The sequence below is a fragment of the Anomaloglossus baeobatrachus genome, chromosome 4 (genome assembly GCF_048569485.1).
Source record: "Anomaloglossus baeobatrachus isolate aAnoBae1 chromosome 4, aAnoBae1.hap1, whole genome shotgun sequence".
NCBI lineage: Eukaryota > Metazoa > Chordata > Amphibia > Anura > Aromobatidae > Anomaloglossus > Anomaloglossus baeobatrachus.
The window spans coordinates 242,508,364-242,523,265 of record NC_134356.1 but is presented as its reverse complement, the minus strand read 5'-3'; the positions used below and the strand labels follow the sequence as shown (position 1 = coordinate 242,523,265).

The window sequence follows — 14,902 nt, the reverse complement described above, 5'->3', positions numbered from 1 at the left end:
CAGCACCGGCTGCTGGCACAGGGGTGGCACATGCGTGTGACATGCACTACCGATATTGTCCGCCACGGGCAGCGATTTGCCCATGATGCACACACGACGGGGGGCGGATGCAATCGCTAGCGACATCGCTTGCGATGTCGCTGTGTGTAAAGCAGCCTTTACACTTTAAAAAAAAAATCTGCATTACAAAGAGGCGACACAAAGAAATAAATAATGATATATTCAAACCAACAGATTGCAAGCTTATGACCTCTCTCATCTTGGTATGAGTTCATTTATGTGTTACTTTTAATGTCTTATTTAGTCTGTACAGTTCCCCTCTGAATTGTAAAATGATGTTGAACATGCTGGTGCTATAGAAATAAAAATTATTCAACCAAGTCCAAATATAATCCTAAGGCTAAGTTCACACATCCTGTGTTTTCAATCCGTCAGGTCCGTCAGCAACGGATCAGTCATTTTCAAGATGTCAACTGATGCAACTGATGTGTTTTTCACAGGATTCCTTTCACAGGAATCCTGTGAAAAAACGGATCAGTTGCGTCCGTTACATCCGCTGTGCGTCCGTTTTTTGACGGATCAGTCATGATCCGTCTGTGTTTGGGACAGCCCAGTGGGCGTGCCAAGCATGCTGGGCATGCTCAGTAGAGCATGACGGAATCCTGCGCTGGATTCCGTTGTAAGACGGATTACGACGGAATCCAGCACCATAGACATGCATTACAAGCTTGACGGATGGCGACGGATTCCTGCGCGGCGCGTTAATTTTGACAGCCCGAAAAAACGTTACATTCTGCGTTGCTCCCCGCTCGGCGGTCAGTCAAAAACGACGGACCGCGACGCAGCGGATGCAACGCAGGGTCATCAGTCGCAATCCGTCGCTAATAGAAGTCTATGGGGAAATACAGGATTCCTGCAAAATATTTTGCAGGATACCGTAATTCCCCAAGGCGACGGATTGTGACTGATGCAAAACACAGGATGTGTGAACTTAGCCTAAAGCGTATTATAGGCTTGACACATCGTTAGTTAATTAATTAAAATAAACTGTTTAAACATGGATAAAATAGACAGCATATTAATTTAACCCCTTCAGCCCCGGGCGATTTTTCCATATTTTTTTCTTTGCCCCCCTTCTTTCGAGAGCAGTAACTTTTTATTTCTCTGTCAATCTTGCAATATAAGGGCTTATTTTTTGCAGGACGAGCTTTACTTTTAAATGAAAGCATAATTTTTACAATATAGTGTACTAGAAAATGGCAAAAAAATTCCAAGTGCAATAAAATTGCAAAAAAAGTGCGATTATATGATTGTTTTGGGGATATTTCATTCACCATGTTCACTACATGATAAAACTGATGTGTTGGTATTATGTCTCAGGTCGGTACGAATTCGTAGATACCAAACATGTATAGGTTTACTTTTATCTAAGGGGTTAAAAAAAATTCGGAATTTTGTCCAAAAAAAGGCACACTTTTTGCGCCATTTTCCATGAGCCGTAGCATTCTTATTTTTCGGGATCTATGGCTCATTGGTGGATTTTTTTTTGCGTCTTGAACTGGCGTTTTTAATGGTACCATTTTTGTGCAGAAGCGCCATTTTGATCACCTGTTAACGCATTTTGCGCAAAATTCGCAGCGATCAAAAAACATAATTTTAGAGTTTTACATTTTTTTTCCTGCTACACCATTTACCGATCAGATTAATTGATTTTATACTTTGATAGATCGGGAATTTTTTAATGCGGCGATACCAAATGTGTGTATATTTTTTATTTTTTTAACCCTTTATTTTCAATAGGGTGTATGGGGGGGTGATTTGAAGTTTTAGGTTTTTTAATTTTTTTAAATTTTTTAAAACTTTATTTTTACTTTTTTTTGATATTTTACTTGGCCCCATAGGGGACTATAACGATCAACAGTCTGATTGCTCTTATATTTCTCCAGAACACAGCTACAGAGCTGAGATCTGCAGAAAAGCAGCTCTCCTCTTACACAGGGCCCTCTGCTGGGTGTAAGAAGAAGTGACCCATGATAGCTACAGGAGTCATCACATGACCCTGTGCTACCATGACAACCATCGAATCCATGTGATCACATCACGTGACTTCCGATGGAGCCAGGTAAGTGAATACTTACCACGGCCAACTATTACATATTTGTTTGAATTTCACATTACTTTCTGTGGGCGACAAAACTTTTGTCTTGCCAAAATCTAACCTTTCTGTGTTCATTAAATGATCAATATTTCAGCTTTGCAGCAACTTTATTTTCATAACCTAAACCACATTTGGGAGGGTTTCAGCTTTCAAAAGAGTAATTTATAAAACCAATGGATGAATTTAAAGTCAGGTTATAAGCTGTTATTTACATAACATGGATAAGCGACAGAACTTCTGTCAGGGACTGTATCACTTGGGTTTACTGGGTACAGTAGTTGTGATAGAATAACAGTTTTCTTTGCTGCAGTTCTATCAGAGCTGCGTCGTTGAGCTGTGTATAACCCCGACCGACCACACTTTAGCTTTCTGTGTACATTGTTTAGTGACTAAAAGCTACTAAACAGTGCTGGGACCATCATTGGATGAGGATGCAAGATGTCAGTTTCCTGTGGTGATAACCTCCTGTTGATAAAACACTTATGGTATTGAAAAAACTAAACAAAATCCAGCAAGTAACACATTACTGTGATCAGGCTTTTTTCCACTACGTCATAGTGCTCTCAGATTACATAGCAAAAACCTGCTGACAGATTCCCTTTAATTCTCAAGGTGCATTGTAAAACTAGATTTTCCAGAGATTTTAAGCCTGTCTGTGAGTCCTGCTTTCTCCACTCATGCATAGCAATTGATAGCTACATGCAGGTCCGGACTGGGACTAAAATTGAGTCCTGGCATTTGGAGGTACACACTTGTGTGAATGTGAATGTGGTGAATGTGTAATGGTGAATCTTTGTGCACTTGTAGGTTGTGTAACACGACCATATCACATGCAGTCACGGCTGCATCCTGTATTACAGCTCAGTCCTATTTATTGCTCTTAGTAGCAGGACTTGGCAAAGTCGCTATTTTCCTACAGAGCTGGGTCCCATAGATAATGCAGAGGATGCTGTGCTCCATATAATGCTGCGGTCTCGTCATATAGCTGATTGGCAGGGATGCAAAATCAGATCCCCCTGAACTAATATTGATGACCTACAAGTGCATCTCAATAAATTAGAATATCCTCAAAAAATTAATTTATTTCAGTAATTCATTACAAAAAGGGAAACACATGTATTATATAGAGCGATTACAGGGTGATTTATGTCAAGTGTTTATTTCTGTTAAAGTTGATGATTATGGCTTACAGCCAATGAAAACCCGAAAATCATTATCTCAGAAAATTACAATAATTACCACAAAAAACCTGCAAAGGCTTCCTAAGCATTTTAAATGGTGCCTTAGCCTGGTTCAGTAGGCTACACAATCATGGGAAAGACTGCTGACTTGACAAATGTCCAAAAGGCAGTTATTGACACACTCCACAAGGAGGGTAAGCCACAAAAGGTCATTGCTAAAGACGCTGGCTGTTCACAAAGTGCTCTATCCAAGCATATTAATGGAAAGTTCAGTGAAAGGAAAAAGTGTGGTAGAAAAAGGTGCACAAGCAATCGGGATAACCGCAGCCTTGATAGGATTGTTAAGACAAGGCCATTCAAAAATTTGGGAAAGATTCACAAGGCATGGACTGCTGTTGGAGTCAGTGCTTCAAGAGCCACCACACACAGACGTACCCAGGACAAGGGCTACAAGTGTCGCATTCCTTGTGTCAAGCCACTGATGACCAAGAGACAACACCAGAAGCGTCTTACCTGGGCCAAGGGGAAAAAGAACTGGACTGTTGCTCAGTGGTCCAAGGTGATGTTTTCAGATGAAAGTAAATTTTGCATTTCATTCGGAAATCAAGAGGCCACGATCCAAGCTGCTTGAGGTCTAGTGTGAAGTTTCCACAATCAGTGATGGTTTGGGGAGCCATGTCATCTGCTGGTGTAGGTCCACTGTGTTTTATCAAGACCAAAGTCAGTGCAGCCATCTACCTGGAAATTTTACAGCACTGCATGCTGCCCTCTGCTGACAAGCTTTTTTTTCGTGTAACCGAAACCCCATAAAGAATCTATGGGGTATTGTCAAGAGGAAGATGAGAGACACCAGACCCAACAATACAGACGAGCTGAAGGCTGCTATCAAAGCAACCTGGGCTTCCATAACACCTCAGCAGTGCCACAGGGTGATCGCCTCCATACCACGCTGTATTGATGCAGTAATTCAAAAGGAGCCCTGATAAAGTATTGAGTGCATTTACTGTACAGATTTTTCAGTAGGCCAACATTTCTGAGTTTAAAATTATTTTTTCAGTTGGTCTTATATAATATTCTAATTTTCTGAGATAATAATGACTTTTGGGTTTTCATTGGCAGTAAGCCATAATAAACATTAACAGAAATAAACACTAGAAATAGATCACTCTGTAATTACTCTATATAATATTTGTGTTTCCCTTTTTGTATTGAATTACTGAAATAACTTTCGATGATATTCTAATTTATTGAGATGCACTTGTGTAACGGGGTGCCAGGGGTGCCTCCGGGCTTGTAGTCGTGGCCCTAGCTATCAGGCTTACCCCTGGTTCCGCCGTCACTTTTGGGACAGGAGATGTCATGGTGGGGCAGAGTGTGGTGGTGCAACTGTTGTCCGTCGTAATAAAACAATCTTCAGACGTGTTCCAGTGAAATCCGAAAGCAGCTTTATTGTTCACAGCTTCTTCACACAACCGGCAGACATGCAGATATAGATGGTAGTACACTGCTGTAGCTGGGGGAAACCTGCCCTTGACGTCCTCTCCAGTGGGGATGTGCCCGGCTACTCTGCTTCACCCGTCTCCCACTATTGGCTACCCACAAACCGGACCCACACCGGTCTGCTTCGCTCTTGAGATTCTGCCCACTCCTTTACTCTCCGGCTTCTCCTTTATCCAGCTCCCACACTCTGCCCCTGCTCTCCTTCTTTTCTCCCGTCCCACAACCAACTGCCTGCTGAACTCACACTTTCCTCAACAACAATTTTTTCCCTCCCCTTTCTCCTGCCGGCTCCTCCTTTCCACTGTGGTGACAGCCGTCCCACCCGGCCACTAGGGGGTACCCTAACCCAATATACATACAATATAATAAAAAACATTTTTATTAAACAGCATTAACATTTTCGGGCTCCTTTGAAAGGGGTCTGCCCACCCCCTACATACCTCCCCTCTTAAAGCCTGAGCCTCCCGGCAAGGCACAACTCTAAAACACATTTAAAACTAAGCAAAGTCATTGTAGTATAACGACAACCATGTGTACCCTAGGGCACCCGACGGGGGTACGCCAGTCCAGCGCCCGGAGTTCCTCCTGGAAGCTCCCGGTCTTAGTCGTGCCCGGAGACCGTCGGCAGGCACTCCCGGTCTTAGTGGAGCTTCTGCCCGGAGGCTTTTGTAGCACTCCCGGTCTTAGATGTTGGACGGCAGGAACACAGCTTGGCAAAAGAAATCTTCTAGACAACGCGGAGGAGCCCCTGGCTCAGTCCAGCAACAGGCTCTCTCCGGGCTCAACAACTTAAACGGTGATTAACAGTAACTTCTGCCGGTTTAAAACAACGCCGGTCTTCAAACAAGCCGATCAGGGCATTTCACTCCGGGTGCAAAACTCGCTTCCATTCAGCTCGCTGAGCCCTTACATAGTCCGACAAGGACTGCCCGGGCAGCCGGCGCAGCCTCTGGAAGGGCTCGTAACCGACGGTGGGCTCCGGTGCCTTGGTCTCCTCAACCTCCGATGGGGGTGACGGGGTCGCTGCACGAGGCGGCTGAGGTATGTCCATGACAATGACCGGATGTGTTGTTATATTCTGGCTAATGGCCAGCACCGCCGGGGTTCCCTTCTCCGGGTCAGCGGTCGATCCGGGCATCACTTCAGGCGCTACGGCCAAGGTGCGTCTTGGGTGGGAGAGTTCAGCTAACACCGGTCTTGGCTGCGACCGCCGCCGGTACTGGCATTCCTCCCACTCCAGCTCTTGCTGCCATTGAGCAGCCTCTTGTGAGGTAGGCATCCGGGTTACGCTGACTGCGAAGAGGCCCCGGCATCCCATCTCTCGCATAAACCGGACCTTTTCTCCGGGATACAACGTATGCAGGCGCTGGGGTAGGCCTTCAACGTCCAGATTTACTCTATTATAAAAGTAATCATCGCCGGTTTCTTCATCCTTGATGAAGCCGTAGCCCTCCTTTTGATTGAATTTCACCACTATTCCGGTGGTGCACTGCTGCTCAAACTCCTCACTCCGGGAGCCGGACATCATCTCCCGGGCCACGGTCTCGGCAAGCAGTCGCTCCTGTACCGGGTCCGGTTCTGGGGACGGAGACTTCCTTTGAGGTAGGGGAGACGGCTGCACTGGGTCCCAGAAAAAGCCCCAGTTGTCCCTTTCCAGCTTCCGGGCGTATGAATCTTCCGGAGCTTGTACTGGAACAGATGTCGACGGTTCCACCGCGGCTAGCGGGGGTGTCTCCAGGTCTGGGTATGGATATGGGGTTCCCAAGGGCCGATTCCCCGACGGCAGCCGAGCGGTATACGTCGCCCGGACCTCAGTCGTGGTCTCTCCGGTCACCGCGTCCCACGTTGTCACCCAGGTCACTTTGGTTGGGCGCTCTTGTCCTCCTGGTACAGCCGGTATGTGGATAGGCAACGCTTCCGCAGCTGCAGCCGCAGACTGCTTAGGACGTCCTCGGCCCAGGTTAGTGGCTGTCAGCGCGGCCACCATCTCTTGTTGCTGTCTGGAGGTCTCCATCTCGGTAGCAATCGGCAGCTCTGATAATGGCGGCGGAGTCCGTGGAGAAGCTGGAGGAAGTGGAGGCGGGCCTATTTTTCCCGCTCTTGGGTATACTCCACCCCCAGTCTCACACATCAGGTCGACTCCTCCGCGGCGGTACTTCTTTTTCTCCGAAACACCGCCCATTTCACATATCTTCATCCGTGCCCTGGGACCAGCACCTCCCCTCTTTGGGCGGAGTACTCCGAACTTCTTCTTCGGCACCGGCCAGCCCCAGACTCTTCTTTTGGCGCCAATTCTGCGCGCGCTTTCTGTGTCTTCACAGACGACGGCCACCTTGCCGCCATCTTGTGCCCGGTCCAACGCCTTAGGCACTGCTTCTTCTTCCCACCATGGGATCGGGAACCTTCGTCCATAGTCCGGATCCTGTGCCCTAGGCACCACTTGATCTCCATCTTCTCGGTTAGGGACCCCTTGCATATAATCTAGATCCTGCCGACTACGCCACATGTAACGGGGTGCCAGGGGTGCCTCCGGGCTTGTAGTCGTGGCCCTAGCTATCAGGCTTACCCCTGGTTCCGCCGTCACTTTGGGGACAGGAGATGTCATGGTGGGGCAGAGTGTGGTGGTGCAACTGTTGTCCGTCGTAATAAAACACTCTTCAGACGTGTTCCAGTGAAATCCGAAAGCAGCTTTATTGTTCACAGCTTCTTCACACAACCGGCAGACATGCAGATATAGATGGTAGTACACTGCTGTAGCTGGGGGAAACCTGCCCTTGACGTCCTCTCCAGTGGGGATGTGCCCGGCTACTCTGCTTCACCCGGCTCCCACTATTGGCTACCCACAAATCGGACCCACACCGGTCTGCTTCGCTCTTAAGATTCTGCCCGCTCCTTTACTCTCCGGCTTCTCCTTTATCCAGCTCCCACACTCTGCCCCTGCTCTCCTTCTTTTCTCCCGTCCCACAACCAACTGCCTGCTGAACTCACACTTTCCTCAACAACAACTTTTTCCCTCCCCTTTCTCCTGCCGGCTCCTCCTTTCCACTGTGGTGACAGCCGTCCCACCCGGCCACTAGGGGGTACCCTAACCCAATATACATACAATATAATAAAAAACATTTTTATTAAACAGCATTAACATTTCCGGTCTCCTTTGTAAGGGGTCTGCCCACCCCCTACACTTGTACAAGGGATCTCTAGATCTGCCAATGTTGGTCCAAATCAAGCTTGTCTGGAGTTTGGTCCTAAAGGCCCTGTCACACACAGAGATAAATCTGCAGCAGATCTGTGGTTGCAGTGAAATTGTGGACAATCAGTGCCAGGTTTTTGGATGTGTACAAACGGAACAATATGTCCATGATTTCAGTGCAACCACAGATCTGCCAAAGATTTACCTCTGTGTGTGATGGGGCCTTAAGAGAAAAGTATTTACTACATCCACAGAAGAATGGGATGGCTTAGTATTTATCCAAAAGCATACAAGCTTCACAACAAAAAGGCCATAAACCATAGACTCTGCTGAATTGGTTCAAACACAGAAATGAATTGACTAAAGGCCCCGTCACACGCTACGATATATCTAACGATATGTCGTTGGGGTCACGGAATTTGTGATGCACATCCGGCATCGTTAGAGATGTCGTAGCAAGTGACACCACCGAACGACTGTTAACGAGCAAAAATACTCACCTTATCTTTGCTTGTTGACACGTCGTTCACTTTCATAATGTGGTTCCTCCTTCTGCGCGCCGGTTGTTCGTCGTTCCTGAGGCAGTACACATTGCTATATGTGACACCCCAGGAACGACGAACACAGCTTACCTGCATCCCACTGGCAATGAGGAAGGAAGGAGGTGGGCGGGGTGTTTCAGACGCTCACCTCTGCCCCTCCGCTTCTATTGGGCGGCCGCTGTGTGACGTCGCTGTGACATGTCCCATCCCCTTCAGGAAGAGGATGTTCGCCGCCCACAGCGACGTCGTTAGGGAGGTAAGTACGTGTGACTGGGGGTTAATGACATTGTGCGCCACGGGCAACGAATTGCCCGTAACGCACAAACGACGGGGGTGGGTGCGATCGTTCATGCGATCGCACGATATATCGTAGCGTGTAACGCCGCCTTAAGAACCAGGCATCAATGTAGCAGTACAAAGTAAAGCCAAGTAAAATACACTGTCATTGTTTTTCTGAATAACACAAAGTTATCAAAGACATACAAAATTGCCTAAATAATCAAAACAGTGTATGAAATATAACCCATAACACTCTGTAATGTCTTATTTTGTCTGTACAGGTCCCCTCTAAATTGTAAAGTGATGTGAAATATGCTGGTGCTATAGAAATAAAAATTATTAAACCAATGAATGCAAATACAATCCTAAGGTGTATTATAGGCTCTAGACCATGCATTAATGATTTAAAAGGAACTGTTTAGTAATTGGTAAAATACACAGCACATTAATATTATTAAGGTAGACCACTTGTCCAAAAAGTAAGCAACTTTTAAAGGGAATTGATCTGCAGGTTTTTGCTATGCAATCTGACAGCAGCATGATGAAGGGGTAGAGACCATGATTACAGGGATGTATCACTTGGTTTATTAGGTGCAGAAGTTATTATGGAATCACAGTTTTCACTGCTGCAGACCTAGCAGAGCTCAGTTGATGAGCTGTGTATAACCCTCACCAAACTAGCTCTCTGTGTATAGTGACTGAGAGCTGCTAATCAGTGCTGAGGGCATGGTTGGACTAGGATGTACAAGATCGGTTGTCTTGTGGTGATAATCTGTGACGCCCTGGACTAGCCAGGTAGTCACAGGTAGACCCCCGTCCCCCGCATTACACCTGTCCCCCAAAAAGGTAACATCAGCCAACCAGTAAAACCTAGTCATCTCTCTCAGTGCTTGATGGACACACCAGGGGGCGTAGCCAGGCAGTTGCCCACGCCCACTGAGGAGTTCAGAGGGCCTGAGGCAGGAAACACAGAGGCAGATCAGTGACAGTAGTGAAAGAGAGTGGAACCAGGCCTGTGCCAGGTCTGCAGCAGTCTGACAGGTGCCAGGGTCGGAGCCCTGGTACCTTGGCTAGGAGGCATACGGTGGCCTTAGCCTGCGGGAGACGGGAAGACGGCTCGGTGGAACCGTGGTGGACCGGGAAAGGGTAGTGGCCTGCCGGTACCGACCCGGGGAACCGACTCAGAAACCAGAGCACACAGGGGGGTACTCAGACCCTGAAACGAGGTCCAGAATCCACTGGACTGAGTTAATTAACTGATTGCAGTCTGGACTATAGGTCCTTTCCCACCTAAGTCCCGACTGAAGATAACAGCCCACCGAGGGGGATAGAAAGCCACCGCACAGGCAGAGAGATCCCACAGGCCAGCATCTGCGAGCAAAAGGGCTCTCCCGACATTCACAAAGCCGGGGAGCGGACTCCCGTTGCTGAAGCGCAGGCAGTCTACAAATACACAACACGGTGCAGGAGAAAGGCCAGGACCACCGAACCAGGTGGGGGACCAGATGTAGCCGGCTGCGGGCACCAACCACCATCAACGTGGTTTACCAGAGACTTGTGTGTGTCAATAACAGTGAGTACAACAGTGTCATCCGGCCGCGCACCGCCCTGCACCACCCAGCTATCCCCAACAGGTCCCGGGGCCACAATCCCTGCCCACAGAGGGGTTAACATCTTGCTGCACTACCATCTCCCCCAGGTGCCCCGTAACTGCAGCGGTTGTGTCTACCTTCACCACATCCCGTGGGTGGCATCACAAACTCAAGTGCGGCTCCGGCCATGCACCTACCTAACCCCCACCAAAAGCACCAGCATCCCCTTTCAGAGCGAAGTGACCCAGGGTCCAGAGGCGCTCGAGCCACCCACCAACGAGCCCGGATCCCAGCAGCTCGGCTTCAGCTGAGCGAGGGGCGGTACAAATCTCCTGGTGATAAAACAGTGATTGTATTGAAAACTAAGAAACACAACCTAGTAAGTGACAAATCACTGTAATCAGGCTTTTTTCCACTACACCATGGTGCTTTCAGCTTACATAGCAAAAACCTGCTGGCAGATTCCCTTAAAGCAGACTTTCCAGAGATTTAAATCCTGCCTGTATTTCTGGCTTTCTCCACTCACAGCAATTAACAGCTACATTAGTTTGTATATGGAGCTGTTAGTCCTTTTGTGTGGTTAAAGCAAACCATATATATATATTTTATATAAAATTCTGTGTGAATTTATTACAGCTTGTGCTTTTAGCACAAGCTGTAATAAATTCACACAGAATTTTATATAAAATGTTGAATCATATAAAGTCTCCAAAAATGCTTGAAAGACTTCAAAATGGATTCAGGAAAGAAAAAAAAAACTCCTCCAAAAACTCCCCATAGAGGGAAAGCTTCCTCAAAGGATTTCCATTAGAAAATTCTGTGTGCACAGAAATGCTTGGAATTTTTAGAAAGCCTGAAGCATTTATATTACGCTCAAAAGCCTGAACATATGAACGACAAATCGTTTTCCCATAGAAATGCACTGGTGCATTGTTTTGAGCATTTTGTCAGCTCTTTTTTCAGCATTTTCGGTGCTAGAAATGGCAGAAAAAAGATGCAGTGTGAACATACCCTGAGTTGAAGTCCGAACCTACATCTGCGATAACCTCTGGACATAAAATGTAACCAGGACTAGAATGCAGAGCATACTACTCTATTATCACTACAGATTATACTTGGAGTGAAAAGGTATGTGTATGATGTGCCAGGCAGGGCAGCTACCTGACAAGCTTTATTTCAGTACTACTCCACTGATCCCAAAGATCTGATGCTGGATATGGCTGGAATCACATTTATGCATGTAAAATCAGTCCGAGTAGCAAGAAAAAAACTCGGCCGATTTTAGTTCACTAGTCATCAGTGTGCTGTCAGTGTGCAGTCAGTGTGCAATCAGTTTTTACCCTCAGCAGCTGCTACTCATGTAATGTTATGTACAGGAGCATTTACATTGTTCTCTACTACATGCGTGAAATCTACTGTAAAAAACGCATGTCACTAGGATGGTCCGTATGCACCCATAGACTTGCATTGGAGAGACTCGTGCGAGAAACTCTCCAAAATGCAGCATGCTGCGATTTTTTTCTCAGTCCAATTTGGACTGAGAAAAAAATAGCAGATGGGAGCTGACACATTGATTAACATGAATCCGAGTGCAATGCGAGAATTTCTCGCATTGCACTACTGCGAGAAAATCGCAAGTGAGAAGCCGGCCTTCTGCTAACAAACATGCACTAGTCTGGTTGTGCTGTGTGATTGTAATACATACCTTTCATAATATAATATCTGAGTTTTTGCATAGGACTGCAGATACTCACTTTTATTCCCACATTGAAATATGTATATTTATAGGATCATTAAACTATGTTACCTGCAATACACACAAAAGCACCAAGTTTGTGCGAAATTTGCATTTCTAAACCACTCACTTGAAACTTCTCATATCTTCCATTCGGGGGCTTCCAAGATAAGTAAATGGAATGTTCTTCTTGCCCAAGAACTTCGAGAGCTGATGGTGGCTCAGGATCTACAATGCAAGGCATCTATATGTTATACCACATTACAGTTAAATACTATGGCTCTGTTGCATGTGTTTGATCATAAAATTTGTCCTTCCGGGTCATTTAGAAGAAGGTGTTATGGATCTGTAAGATAGCTTGCATGCTATGATATGTATTGAATCTCATCTCTTTTCTTAAAGGAAGAGACTGATGGCACATCATACATTTATAATGTGAACAGGTGCAAATTGACCATGAAACATAGTAAAAAAAAAAAAGACAGTTGCACTCTGTAGTGCTAACATGTGTGTAACAATAAATATGGGAATATAGACATGCAATACTGCTATGGAAAACATGCAAAAATTGAGATACTTAGCATGAAAAATGGCCAGATTTATGTGAGCCCAACAGTCACGGCGAGGCAACCCCTTTTTGGTCAGGTGCAAACTGAACATGAATCAGTAACATGAAGCAGTAATGCATGTCTATATTCCCATATTCATTGTTACACATATCTTAGCACTGCAGTGTGCAACTGTCTCCTTTTTGTTACTAGGTTTCATGGTCAGTTTGCACCTGTTCACATTAGAAAGGTAGGATGTGCCATCAGTCTTTTTCTTAGGTTATGGGGTCATGCCTTCTGATTGAGCACTCCTGCAGCTCATGAATCGGAGGTCAAAGAGAGGCATTAGAGTAGGGAGGGATTCAACAAAAGAAGCCACCTTGCTGTTGGCTATTGGGCTAAAAAATCTGGCTATTTTGTGTGCGAAGTATCTCAATTTTTGCATGTTTTTTATAGCAGTAATGTAAGTCTATATTCCCATATTCATTGTTACACATATCTTAACACTACAAAGTGCAACTGTCTCCTTTTAGTTAGTTTTTTTCTTAAAGGGAATCTGTCAACAGGTTTTTTCTACTTCATCCGATAGCAGCATATTGCCGGCAAAAAGATTCTGAAACTAACCATATTTAACTTAGATTACTGTATGCAGCCATTCTGACATTGTCTAAGAATTGAATTTAGCTGAGCCGGAAGCTGTCCCCACCCACACAAGGCTCTATATAGAGATTGTGTATTGACTGTGAGGTGGTCAATCACAGAGGGGGCATGCCAGAGAACATGGCAGGAGCCAGCTAGCCACAACAATGATAGCAAATAAACAAAAGATCTGTCTGTGACAACACAGACATGCCTGAACTTTCTCTCTGAGGCTGCTTTCACATCAGCGTTTTTTTGCCGGTCCGCAAAAGAACACAAACCGCATATGACCAGATCCTTTACAAATGCAATGTCATTTCAATGCATTTGCAATGGAATCGCGGACATATGCGGTGACATGCGGCTGCGTGCGGCACCCACTGGATCTAATGAGATACAGTATTTTATCTTTTTTCAAAAACGCTACTTGTAGCGTTTTTGACCTCCGAAAAAACACTGCATCTCACTGGATCCTTCATATTGCGGCGATACCTGCAATGCTTTTCAATGAGCCGGATCCTGCTGTACCGGAAGTCACCACATTCTGGTAGGCAGGATCCTGTTTTCAGTACTGAGCATGCTCAGAAAGTAGTTCCTCCCCCTGTACTTTCTAGTGGAGCTGCATCAGTTGAAGAAAGAAGACAGAAGACCAGGATTGTGGAGGGGTGAAAGGAAGTAATAAAGATGGAGTCCCTAAGTGTGTCTGTGTATTTATTTCTAATAAAATATTTTTTCTCTGTGTGATGTCTTTTTTTTAACCCTTTATTGGAGATTCTTAATGGCTGGGTCAAACTTGGCCTGACATTAAGACTCTCGGGCTTTATATCAGCTGGTAAAACAAAGCTGGTATTAACCCCTTATTACCCAGCATGCCACCCGTCACCAGGGCCACTGGAAGAGTTGGAACGGTGCCAGAAGATGGGGCTTCTATGAATGCGCCATTTTCTGGGGTAGCTGTGGACTGCAATTCTCAGTGGGGGGGCCCAGAAAGCTTCCAATCCCCGGCTGCCTAGTTGTACCTGGCTGGACACAAAAATTGGGCGAAGGCCACGTCATTATTTTTTTTTTTTAATTATTTCATAAAATTCATGAAAAAATTAAAAACAGGGATTCCCTATATTTTTAGTTCCCAGCCGGGTACAAATAGGCAGCTGGAGGTTGGGGGCATCCCGTACCTGCCTGCTGTACCTGGCTAGCATACAAAAATAGAGCAAAGCCCACATAATTTTTTTTTTTGTTTTTGACAAAAAACAAAAAAAAGGGCTTCCATGGATTTTACATTGCCAGTGAAGGGACCAAGGAGTGTGGGTTAGCAGCCGGTAGCTGCTTGGGTTACCCTTAGCAATAGAAAATGCAGCGAGAGCCCACATTTTTTTTTTTTTTTTTTTTTTTTTTAATTTTTTAATGAATTTAAAAAATGTTTACATGGGCTTCGCCCATTGAGCACCCGAGCATATTACTGCTCACTCATCCCTACTCCTGACCACACAGACAGCAGAACAAGTAATCAGATCAGCTGACTCCAGTGTCAGCAGATT

General features: G+C 45.7%; 1 protein-coding gene across 1 annotated transcript in view; it reads right to left on the bottom strand.

The window, feature by feature from the left end:
* The window catches only part of PTPRQ (protein tyrosine phosphatase receptor type Q), an 855,789-nt gene that overhangs the window by 734,593 nt on the left and 106,294 nt on the right, over nucleotides 1-14,902 (bottom strand). Inside the window, exon 15 of the mRNA XM_075342420.1 lies at nucleotides 12,308-12,405. Coding sequence (XP_075198535.1) covers nucleotides 12,308-12,405 — 98 coding nt within the window. The remainder of the gene's footprint in view (nucleotides 1-12,307; nucleotides 12,406-14,902) is intronic.